We start from the raw sequence: 26,304 nt of genomic DNA on the forward strand, positions 1-26,304 counted from the left end.
GGTTTTGAATATGAAGGTTTAATTTTTATATGCTTTCACTCGAATCAAATGAAATAATGCTTTGGCTACGTAACTTCTATAATTTTCTCAATTTAAACAAACTGAATTTTTAAATGACGTTAAGTGTACTGCATCGTCCTCTAACAAAAACATTATAAGCACATAGAGCAAAGGTTATTGGTGGAGTCGAGTTATGCTCAACCTATACATAGATAAGCTTGTTGTGTGTATGTTAAGACAACACTAATTAAGGCTAATGACTATTTAGCCCAATAAGATTCTCTTAACATGCAAAACTTGTCAAAACTCTTCATTAAGAAAACGAAAAAGAAAAGGAAAAGAAACCTTGCGATCGAGGAATTGCCACCATTCTTTAAAACCAATCTCTTTTGAGTTCAAACAAAATAAAATGTCACTAATGATCTAACCTTCCATTTTGGCACAATGTTCTTGTCATTTACTATTTATGAAAAGTAGAAAAGAGAAATAAAAATTAAGATCACCAAATCTTAATTACTATTACTAATAGCCTAGGGGAATCACCTTTCTACAACAATGGCTTCTTTTCAATTTCTTAGTACAAGAATTGCTTTCATGACATGCTCAAGCTGTCCACATTGATTAGGATTCAAATTAACATCATCACAATTATCTCCACAACATTTCCTCAAGAGAACAATTGCACAATATGCAAACCGCCCCACCAATGTTTTGCTTTGACAAACAACAAAAACCCCACAAGGGATTTGACTAATTTCAGGAGTCTTAACCAAAAAGAAAACCAAAAACTCTTCTAATTAGTGGATGACACACCCCACCAAAGTTTTACTTGCTAATTATTCAACAAGAATGCCTTAATAAAGGCTATAATAAAAGGCACATTAGTGGGGAAAGGAGGCTCTTATCAAAACACCTGAAAATTGCTTGTGTTCCAAGATGTGAGAAAGTAAAAGAAAAAGAAAAAAAAAAAGAAAAGGAAGATAGTAGTGCGCTAGCCCACCGTATAGGCTGTAGGACTTGAAGTTTGTTATTTAAAGTAAAAAGGAATGTCACAAATTAAAAAGGGAAGCCGACATAAGTTTTACAAAACTAAACCATGACTTGGAATGACGAGATCAAGTATTTTGTACTTATTTTGTGTGTGGTATCTATCATTAATTGACACGTGATTAATTTATAATAATAAAATTAAGGAGTGTTAAATTTATTAACACGTATCAGCCAATAATAAAGATCACAGAGAGACCACGTACAAAATAAGTGCAGAAGATTTGAATTGTGTAATTTCATCCAAAGTTTTCATGTATGATTCATAACATCTTTCAGATCGAATTGTTCTATTTTATTTTGCGAAGTTTTGGTAGTTGGGATTAAGGTTTTGTCGAGATTATAGCAAATATTTTGCTTTCTAATGACCACAAAGACAACAAGCCCATAAATTTAATGAGTACCTAATCTAGGGTATATTACTTGATTGGCCCAAATATATATTGGATACCAAGTTCCTACATATGCTTAAGGCTCAAACCATGACTCTGGCAAAAATTGAGGTAGTGGATTCACGTATGTTTATATTCATCCAAAGCCCATAACATGAGATTGAGAATTCTTTTGTTCATTTTGGAAATATCAAGAAACCCAACAATTTTCTTTTGACAAATAACAACCAATCTTTATTTTTTTTTGTAACTTCAAAAAGCCAATGTTGCTAGGAAATTTGGAAAAGAGTAATGCTTGGGAGACTAAATTTTTTAAACCAAATGATGTGTCACTAATAAGAAACAAGCACATTAATCGACACTTGGTTAATAATTTAATCATCTCCAACCACATCATTTAGTTTGCAAATTTGATTTAAAAAATTTGGTCTCCCTAACATTATTCTTTGGGAAAATGTAGTTTTTAGGGGCTCAAAACACTTTTGTCCTCCATTTTAATTTTTCTAGAATTGTCAAGTTTTACGCTGGAACAACTTAACTAACCCTATGACAATTCTAGAAAAATGGAAACCAAGAAAATAGTTTAATATTTGAATCACATTATTGCTAACTCATTGCAAGGCTTAGCCCATCCCTTCATCTTTAGTGCAAATAATATCGTTTGTTTACAACATGCAAATATAAAACTTGGGAGAGTCTCGAGTTTTTTCTTCTTCTAAATTTCTCAATTTTACTCGGCGCAAGGTGAATTAGGTTCGTTCCCTTGGAGTAGAGGAACATAAAATATAGATACCTATATCAAGAAGAAAAATATTATTAGCATTTTAGCAAGGTTGTCTTTGAGATTTTAGAAGCTTTGTGCGGAATTTATAAAAGGACGCCTTTAAGATAGTTTTTTTTTTAATTTTATTTATTTTTTATTTATTTTTGAAAGTAAGATAATGTATTGATGCTAGAAAGCAATAACTTAAATTAAAACAAACTTTAGGACTCACTAATTGTAAGTTTACAAACGTCATTAAATAATAAGTAAAAAGAGTTACAAATATACCTTTACTAAATAATCAAAAGTAGTCAAATCTTAAACAACCAAACAAGAAATAAAACTTCAAAAACTCTAACTTTGAAGTTTCACTTGAATATATAGCATTTATAATATAATAAAATTGAAAAGAAAAAAAGCGTTTTATAGGGTGTTATACTGCACTCCAAATTTTATAATTAAAAAAAACAATTTACATTTATAAAGAATGTACAATGAGATTTTAAAATGCTAATGAAAATAAAATTTTTAATATATAGCATTATTACATATAAATATTAAATGATAATTTTTTTTAGAAGCCCTTCAAATTTAAGAGTCCATATTTTCTGCACCCAAATATCCCTATGACTCCTCCGTGACCCATTTAAATATGCAACATGTGTTCACGCACTCACTAATATTAACTCTGTTAATATTTCAGTTAGCATTAACCCCTGTTATCTGCTAAAATTATCAATCTCCCTCTGTAAGTAATTTGTTCTTATTTTATACGTGAATGGATTGACATAGATGCAGCTTTTGTTTATGGTTTTATTTTTTTTCACGGCCTTTGCCCAGATTTTGGTCTTGATTAAACTAATCCAAGCTGGATTTCAAAATTCTCAATCTTCATGTCCAAACACTGAACCATGGAGCCTGGATTTTGATCTTGATAATTATGGAAGCCGAAGCGAGGGAGAAGGCGAGTTGCGACAGAGGGAATTGGAAGAGTCCAAGCGTCATTTGCATTTTGCAATTATTTTCTCAAAAAATTTAGCAGATAAAAGAGGAGATAACATGGGTTAATGCTAACTGAAAAATTAACATAGTTAATATTAGTAAGTGGTGGACACGTGTCGCATATTTAGAGGGGCCACAAGAGTGTTTGAGTGCAGAAAATTTGGACTCCAGATGATTAGAAGACCTTTCGTTCCCCGAAAACCGACTATATTTTTTAGGAAACTTTAACGAAAAGCACCCGGTACTGTTCACTTTAACGAAAAACCACATTTTTACACTAAAAAGTCAATCCTGGTACTATTCACTTTACCCTTTATTTTGTCCTTATCATTAAAACTCAAAGTTTTCAAGCCCTTTTCATTAGTTTTCCTTATTTTTTAGACCTATATTATCAAGCCATTGCAAAAACAATATGAAAAGAAAACAGTGATTATAATAGGCTTCGTCAAAGACCATCACGCTATAAGAATCCTTCACTTGGCCAAGCACTGGTTGACTTTTGATCTCTACGTTGTCCTAACATACATCGATCCTTATAAAATTCATGCCATAGTTTACATAGTAAACAATCAAATAAAAGTCATGTCACGTCATCTTTATTTCTTGACATTTAACCGAAAGTATATCTCCAAAGTAATTAACTATATTTAAACAAGAAAAAAGAATTACATGGGTTTAATGTACCTTGTGACAAGTAGAAGACATCAAAAGACAACACCAAACATAGAATCCAAATTCCATGATATTATCAAAGTTTTCATCTTTCTTTCTTTGTGTTTGTCCCACTATTATTGGGGGGAGTTGGTGGTGGGATTTGGCCCAAAAGAAACGTTTTAGAAACTTTTGCAAAACAAAGATTGTACGTAATGATATAACATACTTTCTTTGACAATCTCGATTAACTTATAAACTTGGTAAATGAAATTAAGACCAAATAAGTTCTTGCCAAAACTAACGTGTGCATCAAATTCACGTTACTTATTCACAAGCTAACGTGGACACCAATTCACATTACTTTTCTGAATATGGAAAGGGACATGAGAACAAACAGAAGAGAAAATAACTGGTGAAAGCCACCAAAAATTAATGAGAGAAGAAGACGACGACATGCAACTCCTACTAAACCCTAATAAATGGGGGCAGTTGGTTGTTTAGTTTGAAATGATTAAAGTCGCAAGTAGTAGAGATTGCCCCATTCCTCTAAGAAAAGATATAATATTTGTTTTTTTTTTTGTTAAACGATAGATTTTGTTAGATTAGATGTTAGATTAACCACTGACGGGGTTTGAACCCACGTCGTTATACAAGAACTCAAGACATTTTCATTACTGGTGTAAAGGGCCACTTGCGACATAATGTTTGTGTGCGGTGGTAACAATATATATACTACACATTTTCTAAAGAGTACTTGATAAGTTTGCATTAATTTTAAGTATTAACAAATAAAACACGTAATTCAATATTAATAGATTATAAACCTGTATGAAAGTGGTTTAAAAATAATCTAAAGCGTTTTCAGCTCCCAATAAACGTTTTTAAATGGCAAGAAAGTTCAAAAAAAATTTGTTTAAAAAATCACTTAAATTGTTTTATTTTAAAAGTAAAATTTTTATTAAAATTTTTAACATGATCTAATTAAAAAGTTTAACACTTTTACGTAAACTGATCCTATAATGGCTATGGATCTGCTGTCTCCAACTACGTGTCTTTTTTGTGTTTCCTTTATATTTTTATGACATGTGTCCTTTAACTTAACCAAAACTTAACACTGTTAAATTTTATTATTTTGTGTTGAATAAAAAAATTAGACCAGTTATATTATCTCTTCCCCCATCTTCTTACCGACGACCAAGGTACCCCACCCTTCGCCATCTTCTCATCGACGCCCCGGCGTCCCTCCATCTCCTCCTCTTCCTTCGTCTCCCTTTGCTCCTACATCCTTCTCGATTTTAGCCCAAACAATTGCTCTCTCCAACTAAAATCAATGACACCGACTCCAATTTGAAGGCCTACATACCTGACTATATGAATCCCTACTGGATCCATTACAGAGCGGAACTTACAATTGTTGACCTTCATCGCCAGATTCAAGGTGGTACAGATTATGTAAAGCATGGTGGTAAGATCCTTGCAACTAGTATCGTTGCATCTGGTGGCTATGCAGATGATTTGGATAATTCAAATTCCTTGATTATACAGGCCAAGTAGGAAATGTGATGAATACTGATTTGGAACCTGAAGATTAAAAGCTTGAACTGGGAAACCTTGCTTTGAAGAATAAGTCTGGATGAAAAGAACGGGGAAAAGATTGGAAGAAATCAAGAGCCACACGGAAAAACAGTGAAGAATTCTAGATTTATTAACCGAACAGTCGGTCTGATTATTTTGGTTTTTTTTTTTTACTTTTAAATATTAAATAAAAAGTTAACAGAGTTATATCTATGTTAAGTTAAATGATATGTGTTAAAATATTAACAAAGATACACAAATGAGACACACAAAAGGAGACAGCAGACCTGAAGCCTCCTATAATACCACCTAATAGAGTTACAGTGACCTTAAAATTTTATCAATTGTCTCTCATTGAATTAACTTAAAGTACAAACCAATGACCAGTCCAAGCTATACACCTCTTTGTTTTCAAAGTTTTCACGCACTCACACACTCACATGTATATCCTATCTTATACCAAATTCATGCGGATTTTTATTACAAATGATCTTGAAAATTGATAAACCAATTCAAGATGATCATTGAAATTAAAAATTGATTAATGTAATCATTAAATATGAATGCTATAAATCAACATCATCCATATTTAAAGACTACACTAAATTCAAGCACCCATGTTTAAAAATTGCATTACTTAATTTTCGATTCAATTAACAACCATCTTAATTAGGTGTGTCGAGACATCTTGTGATAAAAAACCAACTCATATTGTTTCTTGTTCACTCTCATGCACTTGCATTATCTTGAGGGACAAGGATTGTCTGCCCTCCACTTCCGGTGCCCTCTCCGTGCCTTCCTGTTTGTGTGATCACGGTTAAGCCACGTTAATATTTTATATTATTATTCATTTTTGTCTTATTATATCTATAAAAAAAACAATATAAAATATTGACGTGCGTGACCATACAAAACAGGAGGGCACGAAGAGCATACCGGAAGTGGAGGGCAAACAATCCTTGCCCTAAATTGAGTCCCTACATGGCCTGCACGTGTCCCTAGCGACATCAATGAAATAAGGTGAGTGAGCCTAGGGCAGTTGAAGTAATTAAGGTACTAGTCGACAATGCAGGTGGAGAGTTACTTATGGACCCATCAACTTTCAGTACATGGTACATTTTCCTCTATAAATGTGGAATCTATTTGCTATTGCTAACACATTCAGTAGCTCTGAGTTTCTTTCTTCATCCATTAGCATTCTGTTCCAATATTTTCAGTCTCAATGGGGTTCTGTCTCCCTCACATCCTTGCTTTTCTAACTGTAAGCTTTCTAATTTTGAAATATTACTTTTTGATTTCAATTGATTTGTGTTTGCGTCCGTGATGGTGCTGATGAGGGTTCAAATATTGTTAATTTGCAGCTCACACTGGTGGCATGCCATGCTGCTCTACCACCTCAACTTTACTGGAACTCTGTCTTGCCAAACTCAAAAATGCCAAAAGCTATCAGTGAACTTCTCCAGCCTGCAGGTTAGTATTAGAGTCTCAGAGAAGCTCAGATATTGTGTATTCCTTAGACAATAATTCTATTTAGACATACACAATTAAGATCACTACTGACACTCTCTAATACAGGCGAGTCTAACCATCGTATATATGTAAGATGTACATGTATTAGAGAGTACATGTCAAGAAATGCGTTATATATTCTCTAAAAGTGATATAATCCATTTGTAATAGCAACAATTTAGTATTATAAAAGTTGAAGGGATGGAATAGCTTAAATGTTCTCATTGATCAAAATTGGATTGTGGTCTTGGTATATATATACACTTATTTTCTTACATGTATGTCACTAAAAGCCACAATATAATAAGTCAATTTCAAAACAATCGGTCAACTTTTTATAAACTTTGCTCCTAGTATAGTTGACTGAAATTTCTAAAGCCATGTCGTTCGTTGATGCGTTCCTGATACCTTCAATAAATTGACTTCACAATTGTGCAAATGTGCCGATAAACTTTATGACACTTTTAGCTATACAATCTTATGTTGTTAGAAAATATAATTTGACTTCACAATTATGAATGTGCTGATAAATTTGACTTCACTTTTAGTTTTAGATATATGACCTCAACGGCGAATTCCCATATTTTCTATATATGATCCGAATATTCTCACAAATTTTAGCTTAACAATTTTGATGTTCTACCTCTTCTCACCTGTTCTCCATTATGTCTGCTAAAATTTGCAGATTTCACAGAGGATAAGAGCACCTCTGTTGTAGTAGGAAAGGGTGGTGTCAACGTTGATGCAGGAAAAGGAAAGCCCGGAGGCACCCATGTCGATGTTGGGAAGGGTACCGGAGTGCATGTGGAAGCCGGAAAAGGAAAGCCAGGCGGTGGCACTAACGTGAACGTAGGAGGCAAAGGCGGTACTGGGGTGAACACCGGGAAGGGAACCAACGTTGGTGTTGGCAAAGGAGGAGTGTCCGTAAACACAGGGCACAAGGGAAAGCCCGTGTATGTTGGAGTAAAACCAGGACCAGACCCTTTTAACTACCAGTATGCAGCCACCGAAACCCAACTCCATCAAGACCCAAACGTTGCTATTTTCTTCTTGGAGAAAGACATGCGTCCTGGAACAACAATGAACTTGCACTTCACCACAAATTCAAACACGCAAACTTTTGTGCCGCGCGAAACTGCGGAATCCATCCCATTTTCGTCCAACAAGCTGCCAGAAATCTTCAACCAATTTTCAGTGAAATCAGGTTCCGTGGAAGCGGATATAATCAAGGGTACAATTCAAGAGTGTGAGAATCCAGCCATTAGAGGAGAGGAGAAATATTGTGCTACCTCTTTGGAGTCCATGATTGACTTTAGCACTTCTAAGCTTGGAGGAGGAAATGTTCGAGCAATTTCGACAGAAGCCGGAAAAGGAGCTACATTGCAGAAGTACACAATAACTTCTGGAGTGAAGAAGTTGGCGGCGGATAAGTCGGTCGTGTGTCACAAGCAGAACTATCCCTATGCTGTCTTTTACTGCCATGCAACAAAAACAACAAGAGCTTATGTGGTGCCCCTGAAAGGTGCTGATGGGGTGAATGTTAAAGCAGTAGCAGTCTGCCATACAGACACATCGGAGTGGAACCCTAATCATTTGGCCTTCCAAGTTCTCAAAGTTAAGCCGGGAACTGTTCCGGTCTGCCATTTCCTTCCCAGTGATCATGTTGTCTGGGTTCCAAACCAGAAATCTACCTGATTTGACTGATCAACCCTTGAGTTCTACGTATGATGATGTGATCAGCTCAATTAGCATAGTTTGAGTGGCAAGAGTTTGAAATTAAATCGACCGTCGATTACTTCTTATTGTCACTATGTATTTCAGCCTATATATATACTCATAAATGAAAGCATACTATCGTGTGGACTTGTACCAAAAAGCATGCTAGTGGACATGCTCTACTACATTCAGTAATAGTTATATATGCTTTGATTCTGTGGTGCCATCTGTCCACTGGTTCAGTTTTAAATTGTCGTGCTACTATATGCATGATACACGGGTTTCATCTCCTTTGTCTTAGGAGAGGGAGGGAGTTGAGTACGTTGCATGTCGATAATTAACAAATTTTGTATATGCTTATAAGGAAGTGGAACCTTAATTTCTTTTACGATCTAATCAAAGCAGTTACCCAGGGACTGCCAAGAAGCTAAAATCCCAAACCAAGGAGGGCACCAGATAACAAAGGGAAGTTTCATTTGTACAAATAAAAATCCACAAAAAAATCTCGCCACAAAAGTACAAATTCAAAAAAAAAATCAGGCCACTATTGCATGCTTCAAAATTAAAGAAAATTTCAGGCCACTGCATGCTCTTGCTTTCCGGGTTTTCCCCACAAAGTTTTCTGTTGACAGGTAGGCCGACAAAAATATGAGCGCTTCACACCAGGCAATGGCAAGGGCTGCATGTTTTACACCTAATCCCAACAAATTTGGTAGTTCACCTTCTTACTTCCCCATAAAGATTGAACCCATATGCTACTGTTTACCATATCTCTCTGAGTTTTCATGTTTCATCCAGTAATTTTCGTTTGTGTTGCAAAAGTTGAGTCTTAATGGGGTTCCTTCTCTCCAGAATCTTTGCTTTTCTAACTGTAAGTAAGAGCTGTAATTTTGAATCCTCCCTGTGACAAGAGCTATAATTTTGAATCCTCCCTGTTACTATAGTTAATTTGATTGATCTTATGTTTTTGCTAATTTTATTTTCTTTCTCTCTTACTAATTGTGCGAGTTTAATTTCAGCTCACACTGGTGGGTGTCCATGCCGCTTTACCTTTGTCACCTCAGCTTTACTGGAATTCCGTCCAGCCAAACTCACCAATGCCGAAGATATCAGTCAACTAGTCCATGTTGGAACAAACAATCAGAATACAACTTTATTGATAGCAAATTATAATATACAACTGAAATAACTATAATCCAATATTGTATTACAACCAATTCGTATTGAAATATTGTAAAATAAAAGAGACAAGAAAGTAGAAACACTGACTTGATCGAAAAGATAGAGGCCTGCAGATTTGCAGTATCCTAAAGACAGAATTGCGCCCCTACTCCGTGCTTGTAGTTCAACGGGCGTCCGTCCCCCAAGATCCAACTATCTATAATTCAAAGTTCCAGCACCGGAACTTTGAATTCTGGCGAACCTTTGAATGCTTTCTCTTCCAAATGATATGTATCTTATATGCAGTAGATGTATATTATTCTCTATATATTTTTTTCATGTCTGACCTCTTTGCTATTATATAAGATATTAGGTATCCTTTCCCAACAGGTATTAGGAAGTTAAGAAACTGCCCGCATAATCCAAATTCAAATTGAAGAGATAAGTATGAAAATTTGAATTTGGCTTATCCAAATACCTGTTCGGTCTTATACCAACAGACCTATATAAAATATTATTCGCACCAAATTACTATTAATATGAAGATTATATATCAAGTATCTTGACAATATATACACTAACGATATATATATGTGACAATTTGCATACAAACTCCAACAATACCCCACATTTGTATGGAAATTGTCACAAATGAAATGCATGCAGCCTTGGAAGAGAAAAACGAAACAAAATATGCATCAGAAGAGGTGTCTTTTGGACTTGAACCTTTCTTAGTGAATACTTATCGGGTCTACCTGATGACGCAATGGATATAGATGATCTTGAATTGTTCATCTTTTTGTGATAAACCGATACAATAAGAATCACACATATTTCATTTCTACATACGTAGGTTCATACGTTTGTGTTCGTTTTGGTCCTGAACAACATCCTGGTTTCATGAGAGCTTTAGAGAATTTTGCCAAAAATATTCTTATAAATGCGACCCACATTACTCTCATATAGGTGACTACCAATTAAGAATGTTCTGCTACATTCCTCTTATACAAATATATCGGTGTCATTAAATGTAAAATACATAACCTAAACATACTGCAGACAACACAAATTCATCCTAGGAATGGTCAAATTGTGTGTTCAACTATTGAGTCTTACCCAACCAGTTTGCCTATTGAACCTAGACCATGGGATCTCCAATCAACTAGGTTAGGTTTCCGTCCGGTTCAACTCATTGTATTGGCTTTAGACCCATTCCCCTCGATGAAAATTTAATTTGCTCACGTGGTAGGCCTTTTGTCAAAGGATCTGCTATATTTTCCTTTGACTTCACGTAATCAATGGATATAATTCCATTTTTGAGCAATTGTCTAATTGTATTATGTCTACGTCGTATATGTCTCGACGTTCCATTGTACATCTTATTTTTTGCTCTTGCAATTGCCGCCATGCAATCACAATGTATACAAATAGCTGTTACAGGCTTCGACACCAGTGGAATATCTTCCATAAAATTTCGAAGCCACTCTGCTTCATTTGCTCTCATTTCTAAAGCAATGAACTCCGATTCCATGGTTGAACGTGCTATACACGTTTGCTTGGAAGATTTCCATGCCACTGCTGCTCCTCCAAATGTGAAAACATATCCACTAGTGGATTTAGTTTCCGAGCTATCTGAAATCCAGTTTGCATCACTATATCCTTCAAGTACCGGTGGATATTTTGAATAATGCAGTCCAAAGTTCATTGTGCCTTTTAAATAGCGTAGTACTCTAACCAAAGAGTTCCAATGGTCTTTCCCTGGATTGCTTGTATATCTACTAAGTCTGCTTATGGAATATGCCAAATCAGGTCTTGTAGAGTTCATTAGGTACATTAAGCTTCCAATAACTCGTGCATATTCCAATTGGGAGACTGGATCTCCAACATGTTTTTTTAATTTGCAGTTGGGATCAAATGGAGTTACAGCAGCATTGTCATTATAATGACCAAATTTTTTAAGTATTGATTCCACATAGTGAGATTGTGTTAGTATATAACCTTCATCAATTCTTTTAATTCGAATTCCTAATATGACATCTGCAAGACCCAAGTCTTTCATGTCAAAATTAGAATTCAACATCTTCTTTGTGGAATTAATAACGTCTTTATCAGTTCCCAAAATGAGCATGTCATCTACATACAAGCATACAATGACACACGAGTTTTTACAGCTCTTTACATACACACACTTATCACTTTCATTTATTTTAAATCCGTATGTAATCATTGTATGATCAAATTTTTCATGCCAATTTTTGGTGCTTGTTTTAGTCCATATAGGGACTTAACAAGTTTACAGACTTTATTCTCTTGTCCTTTCACTATGAAACCTTCCGGTTGTTCCATGTATATTTCTTCTTCAAGCTCTCCATTTAAGAAAGCCGTCTTAATGTCCATTTGGTGTATTTCCAAATTATATAAGGCTGCAATAGAAATTAGCATCCTAATCGATGTAATTCTTGATACAGGCGAGTACGTATCAAAATAGTCCGGCCCTTCTCTTTGTCGATAACCTTTGGCTACAAGACGTGCTTTATATTTATCTATAGAGCCGTCTGGTTTGAATTTCTTTTTGAATATCCACTTGTAACCTATTGGTTTATTACCGGGTGGTAAATCAACCAATTCCCATGTGTTATTTTGCATTATCGACTCCATTTCACTACGTATTGCCTCCTTCCAGAAAGGAGCCTCAGTAGAGGATATTGCTTCCTTAAAATTTTCTGGTTCGGCTTCTGACAAAAGAGCTCTAAAGTCAGGCCCAAAGCTTTTACGAATTTTTATTCTAGTGCTTCTTCTTGGTTCCAAGTCTGTAACTTGGACATCAGATGTCGGTGGAGCATCATCATGAATTTGTTCATGTGATCTCTTTTTACTAGAACTTAATTTATTATCTTTATATGGAAATATCTTCTCAAAGAACTCAGCGTCAATAGATTCCAAAATTGTGTTCACATGTATATCCACAATCTCAGATTTTACAACTAAAAATCTGAACGCTGCACTGTTATTAGCATAGCCAATGAATGCACAATCGACAGTTTTTGGTCCGAGCTTAGTTCTCTTCGGCAAAGGAACTCGAACTTTTGCTAAACAACCCCACACTTTCAATATTTTATATGTGGGCATCCTTCCCTTCCACAATTCGTAAGGAGATTGATTTGTCCTCTTATGTGGAATTTGATTTAAGATTTTGTTTGCAGTAAGCAAAGCTTCACCCCACATATTATGTGGAAGCACAGAACTATTAAGCATGGAATTGATCATATCTTTTAAAGTTCTATTTTTTCTTTCCGCTACACCGTTTTGTTGAGGCGTATACGGTGCCGTCGTTTGATGTACAATTCCATGTTCATTACAAAAATCTGCAAAGGCAGAAGATTCATACTCGCCTCCTCTATCCGATCGTAAAACTTTGATTTTCTTGTTAAGTTGATTTTCAACTTCGGCTTTATATGTCTTAAACATATTCAAGGCTTCATCCTTGCTATGAACTAGATAAACATAGCAATACTTACTGCAATCGTCAATGAAAGAAATATAATAATTCTTTCCTCCTCGAGTTGGTGTTGATTTAAAGTCACATAGATCACTATGTATTAAATCAAGTAACTCACTGGACTTATTTAAAACTGATTTAAAAGTTTGTCTAGCAAACTTTGATTCAACGCATATTTCGCATTTTTTATTGAAATCTATAGCATGTTTCGGTATTAATCCTAAATTAGCCATTCTATGCATTGATCGATAATTAATATGGCCTAATCTAGCATGCCAAAGTTCAATAGACTCAACAGAATAAACAGAAGCCTTATTTATATTATTAATAGAAACATCAACAATTACATTGAGTTTGAATAATCCCTCAGCCAAATAACCCTTGCCTACAAACATTCCTCCCTTGCTAAGCACGAATTTGTCGGATTCGAACACTAACTTAAAGCCCTTGTTGCTTAACAAAGGCCCTGAAACTAAGTTCTTCCTAATTTCAGGAACATGGAGAACATTCAGCAAGGTAAGTTCCTTCCCAAAAGTGAACTTTAATACAACTCTTCCTTTTCCAACAACTTCTGTAGCGGAGGCATTCCCCATATAAAGCTTTTCACCACTTGAATTTGGTTCATAGGTAGAGAACAAGTTTTTGTCCCCACAAATATGCCTCGTTGCTCCGGTGTCAATCCACCAATCATTTGTATCAGATACCATGTTGGTTTCTGAAACAACACCAACCAACATATCTCCTTTAGTCACATTGGCTTCGTTGATCTTGCCATTGTTGGTGTTTGAATTGGTAGATTTCATATCCTTTCGGAAACGACAATCTTGTGCCCTATGCCCCGATTTTCCGCACACCCAGCATGCTCCTTTGATTTTTTTGAAGTCCTTTGCTTTTGGTGCATGGATAGTAGAGTTGTTTTTCTTTTTAGCATTCTTCTCCTTGTTTTTCTGGAAATGCTTTGGCCTTGGATTGCTAGCCTCAATGAAGTTGGCCTTGGCTTCCATGGAAGACGCATCAGCTTTGTCGCCTTTCCTGTGATCCTCTTCGACCCTTAGCCTGAGAATTAAATCTTCCAGAGACATCTCCCTGCGCTTATGCTTCAGATAGATTTTAAAATCATTCCAAGATGAAGGCAGTTTTTCAATGATTGCCCCAACTTGGAAGTGTTCATTAATAGAGCATCCTTCAGCATGTAAATCATGGATTAAGCGTTGGAGTTCTTCAACTTGGCCCATGACAGGTTTGGAATCCACCATGTTGAATTTCAGAAATTTACCAATGATAAACTTCTTTGATCCAGCATCTTCAGTGATATATTTCTTGGTCAGTGAATCCCAAAGGTCCTTGGCAGTCTTGCATGATGAATATACATCATACAGACAATCGTCCAACCCATTCAAAATATAGTTTCTACAAAGAAACTCAGAGTGAGTCCAAGCGTCTATTGCAGACAACATGTCCTTATCCGCTGGTAGTTCAGTCACCACATGAGCCTCCTCCTTCACAACATGGGCTAGGTTCATTGTGGTCAGAAAGAATAACATCTTTTGTTGCCATCTTTTGAAGTCCACACCTTTGAATTTCTCTGGTTTCTCAGGGAGAGGATTCTTAACGCCTGTTGCATTCACTGATGTTTGATCCATCACAACAATTCTGTCTTTAGATTGTTGGAACAAACAATCAGAATACAACTTTATTGATAGCAAATTATAATATACAACTGAAATAACTATAATCCAATATTGTATTACAACCAATTCGTATTGAAATATTGTAAAATAAAAGAGACAAGAAAGTAGAAACACTGACTTGATCGAAAAGATAGAGGCCTGCAGATTTGCAGTGTCCTAAAGACAGAATTACGCCCCTACTCCGTGCTTGTAGTTCAACGGGCGTCCGTCCCCCAAGATCCAACTATCTATAATTCAAAGTTCCAGCACCGGAACTTTGAATTCTGGCGAACCTTTGAATGCTTTCTCTTCCAAATGATATGTATCTTATATGCAGTAGATGTATATTATTCTCTATATATTTTTTTCATGTCTGACCTCTTTGCTATTATATAAGATATTAGGTATCCTTTCCCAACAGGTATTAGGAAGTTAAGAAACTGCCCGCATAATCCAAATTCAAATTGAAGAGATAAGTATGAAAATTTGAATTTGGCTTATCCAAATACCTGTTCGGTCTTATACCAACAGACCTATATAAAATATTATTCGCACCAAATTACTATTAATATGAAGATTATATATCAAGTATCTTGACAATATATACACTAACGATATATATATGTGACAATTTGCATACAAACTCCAACAGTCCAGACTGGTTAGTATCTATGTACAACCTCAGATTGGCTTCAAAAACTCATTTTGGCTTCAAAAACTCATTTCCACAACCAATCGTCCTTGTGATTTACACATGTTTTCACTTTTGCACGAGAAGAAAAAGAGGCAACAACCGCGGAACAAGTTTGGCTGTTGCTACTAGCCTAGCGATTGCTAAATACGTGACAAAAAGTTAAAAAAGCGCACCAAAAAGTAAAAAATTATGACATACTGTTTGTCACGCTTCTAGGAATAGCTACACTAGAAATAGCACCCTGGCTCCATAGCTATTTATGTTGGTAAATCCGCAGACTTCATTACTGTTGGCAAAGGGGGAGTTATTGTTCATAACCAAGTTGCAGATGTTGCAACTAACGTTCAATATCTTTACCGGGATGATTCAACTGAAAGCAAGATGCAGATCAAAAAGTAAAGACATAAAGATGCTGCTGAAAATCTAACACTTGAAGACCCAACTCGAGTACTTTTCTTCTTGGAGAAGGACATTCATCCTGGCACAACAGTGAATTATCACTTATCCGGAAATTCAACCAGAGAAACTTTCCTGTCCCGCAAGACTGCAGAGTCCATCCCCTTCGGCTCAAGCAAATTGGCAGAAATTCTTAACCGATTTTCAGTGAAACCGGGGTCTTTGGAAGCCGACATAATGAAAAAAACCATCCAATATTGTGAAGGGGTGGCCATGAGAGCCGAAGAAAAATATTGTGGTACCTCTCTAGAGTCGATGATTGACTTCACCACCTCCAAGCTTTGAAGAAATAATATTAAAGCAATCACGACGGAGGTGGAAAAAGGAGCTGCCCCGCTGCAGAATTACACAATAACCCCTGGAGTGAAAAAGCTGGCAGGCAACAAACTTATTGTGTGCCATAAGATGATCTATCCATATGCCGTTTTCTACTGCCATGCAATTGAAAAAACAAGGACTTTTATTGTGCCTCTGAAAGGCGCTGACGGGACGAATGCTAAAGCAGTAGCAGCCTGCCATGAAGACACATCTGAATGGAGCCCAAAACATTTTGCCTTCAAAGAGCTCAATTTTGAGCCAGGAACAACTGAATCCCATTTGCCATTTTCTTAAAAACGAGAATGTTGGTTGGGTTTCAAAACAAAAACCTACATGAGTTGAATCCGCCGCTCGGGTCCTCCACTTGATTATGTAGCCCATCAATAGGAGTAATTAGCCCGCTCCATTAATAAAAACAATCGCGTGAGACAGATGAGCTGTTTATGTCTGAGACTGCGTACTCACTTCATAACATATTCTTATTACTCATTAGCAACGCAAAATTCCCTCTTGTAATAGAGACGAAAAAAGTACCACCCCCCCCCCTCTCCCAAAATAAAAGCAAAGAAAAAAAATAGATGAGTATATTTTATTGTATCTCTTAATCTTATCCTACCTCCCATATCAATAATTTGAATGAAAAAAATAAGAGTAATGCTAAAGAAACTAAATTTGAAGATTAAAATTACAAACTAAATGATGTGTCACTAATAGAAATAAGCACGTTTTTAAGACTTAAGTAATAAACCAATAATCAATTTCCATGTTCTTTAGTTTTCAAAATTTAGTCTCCAAATTGAGACTCCCTAGCATTACTCAAAAAATAAAAATAATAATATCAATGAATATGGAAAAAAAAATATATATAAAACGGTTGATCTCTATTAAACCTGCTAATGACCCGAAGCATAAAGTACTTGCTACCGGTGAAATAAACACTCGCATTACTCAAAAATTAATAATATCAATGAATATGGAAAAAAAATATATAAAACGATTGATCTCTATTAAACATGCTAATGACCCGAAGCATAAAGTACTTGCCACCGGTGCAATAAACACTCGCATTTGAAGAACTCCTCTATTGTATTTGTAATATATAATGGTAATATGTATATGATCAGATTTGTTTATGCATAGTTACCCTACTTCCTCTTGTGGAACTCCAGGTTGAGGAGTTAGGAGGTCTACAAGTTTGCTAAAGTGAACCACACTCTATCACACTGAGGATTTGTTTGATAATGATTTTGTTTGCAATCTGGGAGAACTAGTTACAAATCTGCTAAAGTGAACCACAACAGTCAATCACATGACTAAGGGTTTGTGTGATAATCGTTTCGCTTTTTTGTAGTTTTCGCCTTTAGTGCTTGCTATATGGGAAAAAAAAAAAAAAAAATATATATATATATATATATATATGGAAAGAAAGAAGGATGAAGGAAAAATGGTATAGTGAATGTAGATGAAATATACAAGGAATGATACACACTAAAAACAAAAAATTTTAAGTTATTTTCATCTTCAAAATTATGTTTTCATTCGTTGTTCTCTATTTTTGAATCACAAGTTTGAGTGACCAAAATAGCCTAAGGGTATAAATGACATTCGCAAAATATAGGATGACTCATCATCACTCGGTAAGAAGTTGGTTAGTTGGATCAAAGGTTAATGTACCTTAGTTGATAAGCAAAATCACGAAGACTAAACTTAATAATTGAAACATAAATGGTCTTATTTCTAATTATGTGCAAAATGACTTTTTTAGAGGCTTTGTTTTTTTTTTTTTTGGACAAAGGTAATTTTCATTACCAAAAGAGCACAATTACAGATAAAGAGGCCCAAATACACTATAAACACAAAACAAAAAGTGAACCCCCAACACTAAACAAAAGCTCAACCCGAGAGAAGGGCCCAAAACAGAAAACCTTACAAGACTAACTTCCTCCGTCATCGTCAAAGAACCGGCAGCCGACCACAATCCAACAACCTAGGCCAAAGATCTCACCAAACACACCCCCAAAGAAGAAGGCTCCATCTTCCTCCACCAAACACCACACAAATTGAAACCGCAACCACCAAAGAAAGAAGCTAGAAGGAAAGAACTTTCCCCTAGCAAAAAAAAGCCGAAAACGGCATACAATTGGAAGGTGGTGGTGTGTACACCATATGAGCATAAGCTCTGCACACCTTCCTAGAAAACCTCGAAACACAGGTGGAAGAGATGGTTGCAGAATTGAACATGTGTGAGAACGATGTAGGACAGAAGCAAATGGAAAAGTAAAAAAATGGCTGGATTAGAGTCATGGAGGTGGAAAAACTTGAGAGAGAAGAAGAAAAGGAAAGGTTGGAAGTGGGATTGTCAGATCAAGACTGATGAAAGGTTAGAGCGGAGGTTGCATGGGGATTACCAAAAAAGACGGTCAGAAAAACATAGAGAAAGCCAATCTCATAGCTCGATGTATCCAGGACTCAATCTACTAGTCACTCCATTAATGTTGAATTAAATACTCCAATTTATTTCCACACAAAGAAACAAATCAGAAACGTAAGAAAAAATTAAGGCCACCGCATGCTCTGCATTTTCGGTTTCATCTGGTATGGATTATTGGATTTTACTGACAGATCCATGTTTTAATTTGTGAAATGTTAAGGAGATTCTCTCAAAGTGACATTTTTCATGGACTTTCCGCCTCCTCATGGTTTTGACACTATTTTATAATGTTGGCACGAAAATTTTGCTAAAAACACTAAATCACGTAGAATCCACGAATAGTCTTACTTTTGAGAGAATTTCCTTACTATTTCTAATTGAATTTGATTCAAAGTTGGGAATAAATGTGGAACATCACACGAGGCAGTGGAAAAGGGCACATGTTACACCTTGTTGATGCACAAAACCGAAGGTCTTGGAACAACGTAAATTCGATCGTGAATCTGCATGAAATGTAAATAACACAAGATGTATCGTGGTTCATCCCAAGGTTTGGGCTACGTCCACACTGATTATGTATTTATCTGAGAGGTGAGGGAGAGAACCTTTGAATATGAGAGGGGATGTGAGAGGGGTGAGAAGGCTTAAGAAATAGCATCCCCCAATTGTGATGGTGAGGGGTCCTTTTATAGAATAAGGACTCCTCACTTATTACATATTTGCACTTTCCTTTATCACATAATTACATTTAAGTCCCCCGAGTATTTGTACAAGATCTAAATACGAGGCCCTAAATATGGTATAAACAGTAGTCCCCCAAGTCTTCAGTCAAGAGAGTCTTTTGGCTGGAGACTTGAAATTCAGTTCATGTGTGGGCCGAAGTAACTAGATGTTGTCTTGAACTGATGCTCGATATGAAGCGGTGCTCCATCTGAAATGATGCTCTACTAGAAGTAGCACATGCTGCAAGGCTGCTCAGCTCGTGGCTTATGTTGCCTTGGTTGGCTCGGCTTGTGGCGTTGGGAGGTGAGGGAGTCCATTTTATAAAATAAGGGTTCGCTCCTCAATACATAAATGATGGGCTAGAGTTGATGCTCGCGGCGAAGTGGTTGCTCAATAGGCGGCGATGCTCTCTAATGGTGGTAAGGGAGTCTCTTTTATAGAATAAGGGCTCGCTCCTCAATACATAAGTGATGGGTTAGGAGTGATGCTGGTGGCAAGGCGGTTGCTCAGCTGGCGGCGTTGCTCTCTAATGAAGGTGAGGGAGTCCCTTTTATAAAATAAGGGCTCGCTCCTCAGTATATGAATAATGGGTGCTCTCTAATGAAAGTGAGGGAGTCCCTTTTATAGAATAAGGGTTTGCTCCTTAATACATAAATAATGGGCTAAGTCCCCCAAGTATTTTTCATGAGGCCCAGTTGAGGCCCAATATATGGTACATAATGTAGTTCCCTAAGTCTTCGGTCAATAGAGTCTGTTGGCTGGAGACTTCAAACTAAATCCATGTATGGGCCAAAATGGCGGTTGTTCGGAGATGATATTTGTATACCTTGCACTGAAGCTTTGTAGGTGAAGCTTTGAAGCTAGAGCTCTGTAAATGAAGCTTTTGAAGCTAGAGCTCTGTAAATGAAGCTTTTGAAGCTGATTGACATGAGTGATACTCATGAATGTTTATGTTGATTGACATGAGTGATGTTCATGGATGTTCTCATGAGTGATGCTCATGAATGTTAACATGAGTGATGCTCATAAATGTTGACATGAATGATGGTCATGAATGTTTATGTATGATTGTTATGAGTATTGCTCATGAATGTTTATGTATGAATGACATGAGTAATGCTCATGTATAATTTGGAGTACTGGGCGTACTTTTGATCACCTGGTTTGTGGCATGAAGGAGAGTACGGGTTGTACATTTCATCACCTGGTTGGTGGCATGAATGGCTAGTTGCCAAAATGATATTAGAGTACCGGTTCTACATTTTATCACCTGGTTGGTGGTAATAGCGGCAGGTTGCCGAATAATTGTGGAGTACTGGGCGTACTTTTGGTCACCTGGTTGGTGGTAATAGTGGCAGGTTGCCGAATAATTTTGGAGTACTGGACGTACTTTTGATCACCTGGTTGAAGCTATTTTGGGCTTATAGGCATTCGCCATCCACAACATGCCAGCCCATTTATTTTGGGCTTTTCCGTTTTTTTTTTTTTTTAACCTTCTGATGGGGTTTATACAGATGTCTCTGAAAGATAAGAAAAATAAATTACATCATACATCTGTCGAAAAAGTAAATCGCATCATTATGGGGGGTGTTTATTCCTTACTTTTGCTTTCTCTGAAATATTCTCCCAACGACATGATCTTTTTTCTTTTTCTTTTCTGTTCCTTTACCCTGATCTCTCCACCTCCAGGCACACTCACTTGCTTTTGCTTTCATTTTCTGATTTGCTTTTCCTTTTCTGATCAAGTACCTGACAGCTTGAAATATATTGTAATCAAGTGACCAGAGAGTATGACTAGTGGATACCTCTCTTCTGTTTTTCTTCTCCTTTTGGCATAAGACAGACAAAAGTAATAGTAGTAGACTTATTATTGAGAAAGCTTATCTTCTTCATGAGTGTCTCCACTGGTGGATGAGAGGTAGCCTCTGTAAAAGTCTTCTTCTTGGCAAGATCGCCAGAAGCGCCAAAAGCTTTTGTGGAAGAATTAGATGTAGCAGGCTACGAAAGAAATAAATGCAGCAGGCTGCTGTGAGCTCTTAAGCTGCGGGTTGGCGATAGCATGGCTGCTGCCACCACTTGAATACGAAAGAGTAAGATCCATCTGAACGAAATTCGCTCCTACCCAAGGCTTCAACAACTCCACTCTTATCATCCACTGAATTTCGAAGAAGACAAAGCAAAGACTCCCACATATTTCTATTAAGAGAATCCCCAACAAAAACTAGTCGCTTTCCTCTCAATAGTCCCAACATGTTCTTACCATCCAACCTTGGAAGATTGCAATGTTTGGGTTGCCATCTATACTTTTCGTAGCGATTATCCAGCCTCTTATTAAGAAAACAATTGAAGGATTCATCAATAAGAGGACAAGAACCCGGAACATAAAGCGGATACGAATCATCTCTCACCCACATTCCATCAAACAGGTCACAATCATCCCTCGAAAATTCATAACCGGGCTGAGTTTGATTGCTCTGCTTTTTAGATTCAGACACTGCCTCACTAGCATCATCACTCTCTTTCGAGGTCAATGCCACTGCTTGCCCCAAAACCCCATCAGAATCTTTAGCAAAAGATTCATTTTTTCTTGAACCCTCCAGTTTCTCGGAAAATCCCATTTTCCCAGTTACTTGAATCGTAGTGTTCTGGGACGAAGTCTGATTGGATTCTTAGGGTAAGAAAAGAATTGGGTTCGGCAGTTGGGCACCAGCCATATCAGACTGTAAACCTCCACTCTCATCCAAACGCGGGAAATATTCAGCTTTCCAGGAAAATGGGTTTCCCGGGAAAGTTCAAAAGGGGTTTTGAAGATGTTCTTGAAGCCAAAAGGGAAAGAGTAGCCAAATGGGTTGAAAACTAGGAAGAAAGTGCAAGCGATGCAGACGAACGAGAAGCCATAGGCAAAGGCAGCGGTTCTTCTGGAAGGGAAGAAAATTGGGGAAGAAAGAGAGGGCTTGGAGAAGGCCTCTGGTCTTGGGATTGTGGAGGAGTGCTGGTGCTTTGTGGGTTTTGGGGTTGTCTGGGTTTTTGCGATTTTGCAGATTCACAGTGGTGAGATTTGATGAAAAAATGAAAGAGAACCGACATAGTTTTTTGTGTCGTTTCCCACAGATGGCACCAAATGTTGATGCACAAAACCGGAGGTCTTGGAACAATGTAAATCGGACCGTGAATCTGCATGAAATGTAAATAACACAAGATGTATCGTGGTTCACCCCAAGATTTGGGCTACGTCCACACTGATTATGTATTTATCTGAGAGGTGAGGGAAATAACCTCTGAATATGAAAGGGGATGTGAAAGGGGTGATAAGGCTTAAGAAATGGCATTCCCCAATTGTGAAGGTGAGGGGTCCTTTTATAGAATAATGACTCCTCACTCATTACATATTTGCCCATTCCTTTATCACATAATTATATTTAAGTCCCCCGAGTATTTGTACGAGATTTAAATACGAGGCCCTAAATATGGTATAAACACACTTAATCCCAACAAATTTGGCACTTTAGTTGACTTCCTCTATAAAACTTGAACCATTCTCCTATTGTTCACCACAGAACCTGAGTTTTCTTGTTTCATCCTTTTCAATAAGGTTCCTTCCTTTGAGAATCTTTGCATTTTTTACTGTGAGTAAACTGTGTAAAATTTGAATTTTCCCAATATATTTGGCTTCGGTCAGGTGATGTAGTGGCTTTGGTCATTATGATAACACTACTAAACACATTATATATGATATATGTTTTATGAAAGGTTTTATGGCATGATAGGTTTTCGGAAAACCTATTACATTTTTAGTCAAAATGGTCCCTGAGATTTGCATGACACATCTCTTTGATCCTGGAGATTGAAAATCAATAGAAATGGTCCATGAGATTGTCTACCATCCATTATTTTGGTAATTCCGTTAAAAACTTCATTAAGTGTTCTGGAGTTCTTAGCCGAAAGTTTGGGCAATTTTCAAAGTTTCGTAACTTAATCGTTTATTAACCAAATTCGAACCATGATACATCAAAATGAAGATAGGAAAGTTTAGACAAATATTATACCTATTTAAAAGCCCAATGGTTGTCGTAGATGGCCGAAAAATAGCCTGAAAGGTGACTGGTCCACGGGAAAACTGAAAAACTCGTCGGAAACTGGGTAAACTTTAAACGTTCATAACTTCTTCAATACTCAACGAAATCGAGTGATTCAAAAACGAAAATCATACTTCTCGACAAGAAAAAGAGAATGATACCTTTCTTGATGGCTAAATCATCGTGGTTGGGCGGAAAAACTGCCCGAAAATTATTGTCTTGGTCTCGAGTTAGCCACTTTTAGGCCGTTTACGGACCAAAACAAGATGAATTAGCTGTCGAGAAAGGTACCATTCTCTTTGTCTCATCAATAATTATGATTTTTGTTTTTGAATCACTCGATTTCGTTGAGTATTGAAGAAGTTATGAACGTTTAAAATTTACCTAGTTTCCAATGAGTTTTCCAGTTTTCCTAGGGATCATTCACATTTCAAGCTATTTTCTAGCCATCTCGGTAACCATTGGGCTTCCAAATAGGTATAATCTTGTTCTACACTTTCCTATCTTCATTTTGATACATTATGGGTCGAATTTGGTTAAGAAACGATTTAGTTACGAAGTTTTGAAAATTGCCCAAACTTCTGGCCAAGAGCTCTGAGACACTTAATGGAGTTTTTAACGGAATGACCAAAATAATGGATGGTGGACAATCTCAGGGACCATTTCTATTGATTTTCAATATCAGAGACCATTTTAACTAAAAAACCTACATATTATTACTATTGAGTTTTCATAAACTTTGGGGGTTAGTACGTTGATGAATAACTGTTTCTGTATTACTTATATATCAACTTGGTCCACTCATGTTTTGTTTTGTGCCCCCTCAAGATTTAGAATCGAGGCGTACAATCCCGACGTTAGGGTACTCCCGCATCGGCATCTTTAAGTCCTCTCGGTGTAGGACCCATCCCTTTGTTCATTCAATTTTATATTATTCCTTTGTAGTGTCTTGGGTTAGTTATATGCTCTGAACACGTTCCACAATTGCATATTCATTATAATTAAATTTACAACTTTTATTTATGTCAGTTATTCGGATAAAGGAGGAGGGGGAGGGCGTCAGGTAGTCGACAGCCGGCACTCCATGATCACGTCGAATCCTTATGAAAATGAATTCAGAACAAAATTGCGCTAAAGCTAGGGCGTCACCCGTAAGTGGCGCGCTGTGTGGCCCGAGCACAGTGATAAGTGAGCAAGGGTCGCTGTATCTCCATTGGCACCCGGATGCAGTGTTAAATGAGCAAGGGGGCCATAGAAACTTCTTTTCGAACGACTCCACTCAAAGTTGTTTGGGAGCATATGCTCCTATCAACTTTACACGGGACACACAAAAGAAGTACTTTGATCCTATTAGACGGGGGAGGGTGAAGAAGCTAGGACAGAAGGGTAGAGTTCAAGAGAGCAAAATGCGTTTAGGAACGTGGAATATAGGAACCTTAACGGGAAAATCTATGGAAGTAGTGGAAGTTATGGTGAGGAGAAGGATAAATATTATGTGCCTACAAGAAACTAAGTGGGTTGGTAGTAAGGCAAAGGATCTAGAAAACTCAGGGTTTAAACTTTGGTATTCGGGCACCAATAGAACGAGAAACGGTGTTGGCATCATCGTGGACAAGACCTTGACACAAGATGTTGTAGATGTCAAGAGGGTAGGAGATAGAATCATGGCAATCAAGATTGTAATAGGACAAGAACTTATCAATGTGATTAGTGCGTACGCACCTCAAGTAGGGTTGGATACGAGTTCGAAGGAGAAATTTTGGGAAGACCTTGGAGACTTGGTGCAAGGAATTGCTCAGACGGAGAAGTTATTTATAGGAGGAGATTTAAATGGACACGTGGGTAGGGAGACAGGCAACTATGGAGGTTTTCATGGTGGCCATGGTTTTGGGGAGAGAAACGAGGATGGGGAAGTTATCTTGGATTTTGCAATGGCATATGATCTCTTCTTAGCCAACACCTTCTTTAAGAAGAGAGAAGAACATGTGATCACCTACAAGAGTGGGTCGTCAAAAACACAAATAGATTTTCTTCTAATGAGGAAAGGGGATCATATAACTTGTAAGGATTGCAAAGTTATACCAGGAGAGAGCGTGGCTAATCAACATCGCTTGTTGGTGATGGATGTACATATCAAAAGAGTGAGACAAAAGAACAAGACTTGGAAGTGTCCAAGGACTAGATGGTGGAACCTAAAAGAAGAAAAACAAGCCATTTTCAAATAGAAAGTAATCACCCAGTGTGTGTGGGATAGAGATGGGGAAGCTAGCCAAATGTGGGATTCCATGGCTAGTTGTATCCGAAAAGTAGCAAAAGAGGTATTAGGAGAGTCCAAGGGCTTTGCCCCACACCAAAAGGAATCTTGGTGGTGGAATGAGGAGGTACAAACAAAGGTGAAGGCTAAGAAGGAATGTTGTAAAGCCTTATACAAGGATAGGACTGATGAAAATGGTGAAAGGTATAGAAAAGCGAAGCAAGAGGCGAAGAAAGCTGTGAGAGAAGCTAAGTTAGCGGCTTACGACGATATGTATAAACGACTAGATACCAAAGAAGGAGAGTTGGATATCTATAAACTAGCTAGAGCAAGGGAAAAGAAGACAAGGGACCTAAACCAAGTG

General features: G+C 37.0%; 1 protein-coding gene and 1 pseudogene across 1 annotated transcript in view; both read left to right on the forward strand.

Annotated features, from left to right (window-relative positions):
• The window catches only part of LOC126601384 (BURP domain protein RD22-like), a 65,007-nt gene extending 56,130 nt beyond the window's left edge, over nt 1–8,877 (forward strand). The window contains exons 2-4 of the mRNA XM_050268094.1: nt 6,609–6,694; nt 6,795–6,903; nt 7,628–8,877. Coding sequence (XP_050124051.1) covers nt 6,656–6,694; nt 6,795–6,903; nt 7,628–8,637 — 1,158 coding nt within the window. The 5' untranslated portion in view covers nt 6,609–6,655 and the 3' untranslated portion in view covers nt 8,638–8,877. The remainder of the gene's footprint in view (nt 1–6,608; nt 6,695–6,794; nt 6,904–7,627) is intronic.
• A 6,865-nt stretch (nt 8,878–15,742) lies between these two features.
• LOC126601538 (BURP domain protein RD22-like) lies at nt 15,743–16,995 on the forward strand (annotated as a pseudogene).
• The last annotated feature ends 9,309 nt before the right edge of the window (nt 16,996–26,304 follow it).

Source organism: Malus sylvestris, chromosome 15 (assembly GCF_916048215.2).
Source record: "Malus sylvestris chromosome 15, drMalSylv7.2, whole genome shotgun sequence".
NCBI lineage: Eukaryota > Viridiplantae > Streptophyta > Magnoliopsida > Rosales > Rosaceae > Malus > Malus sylvestris.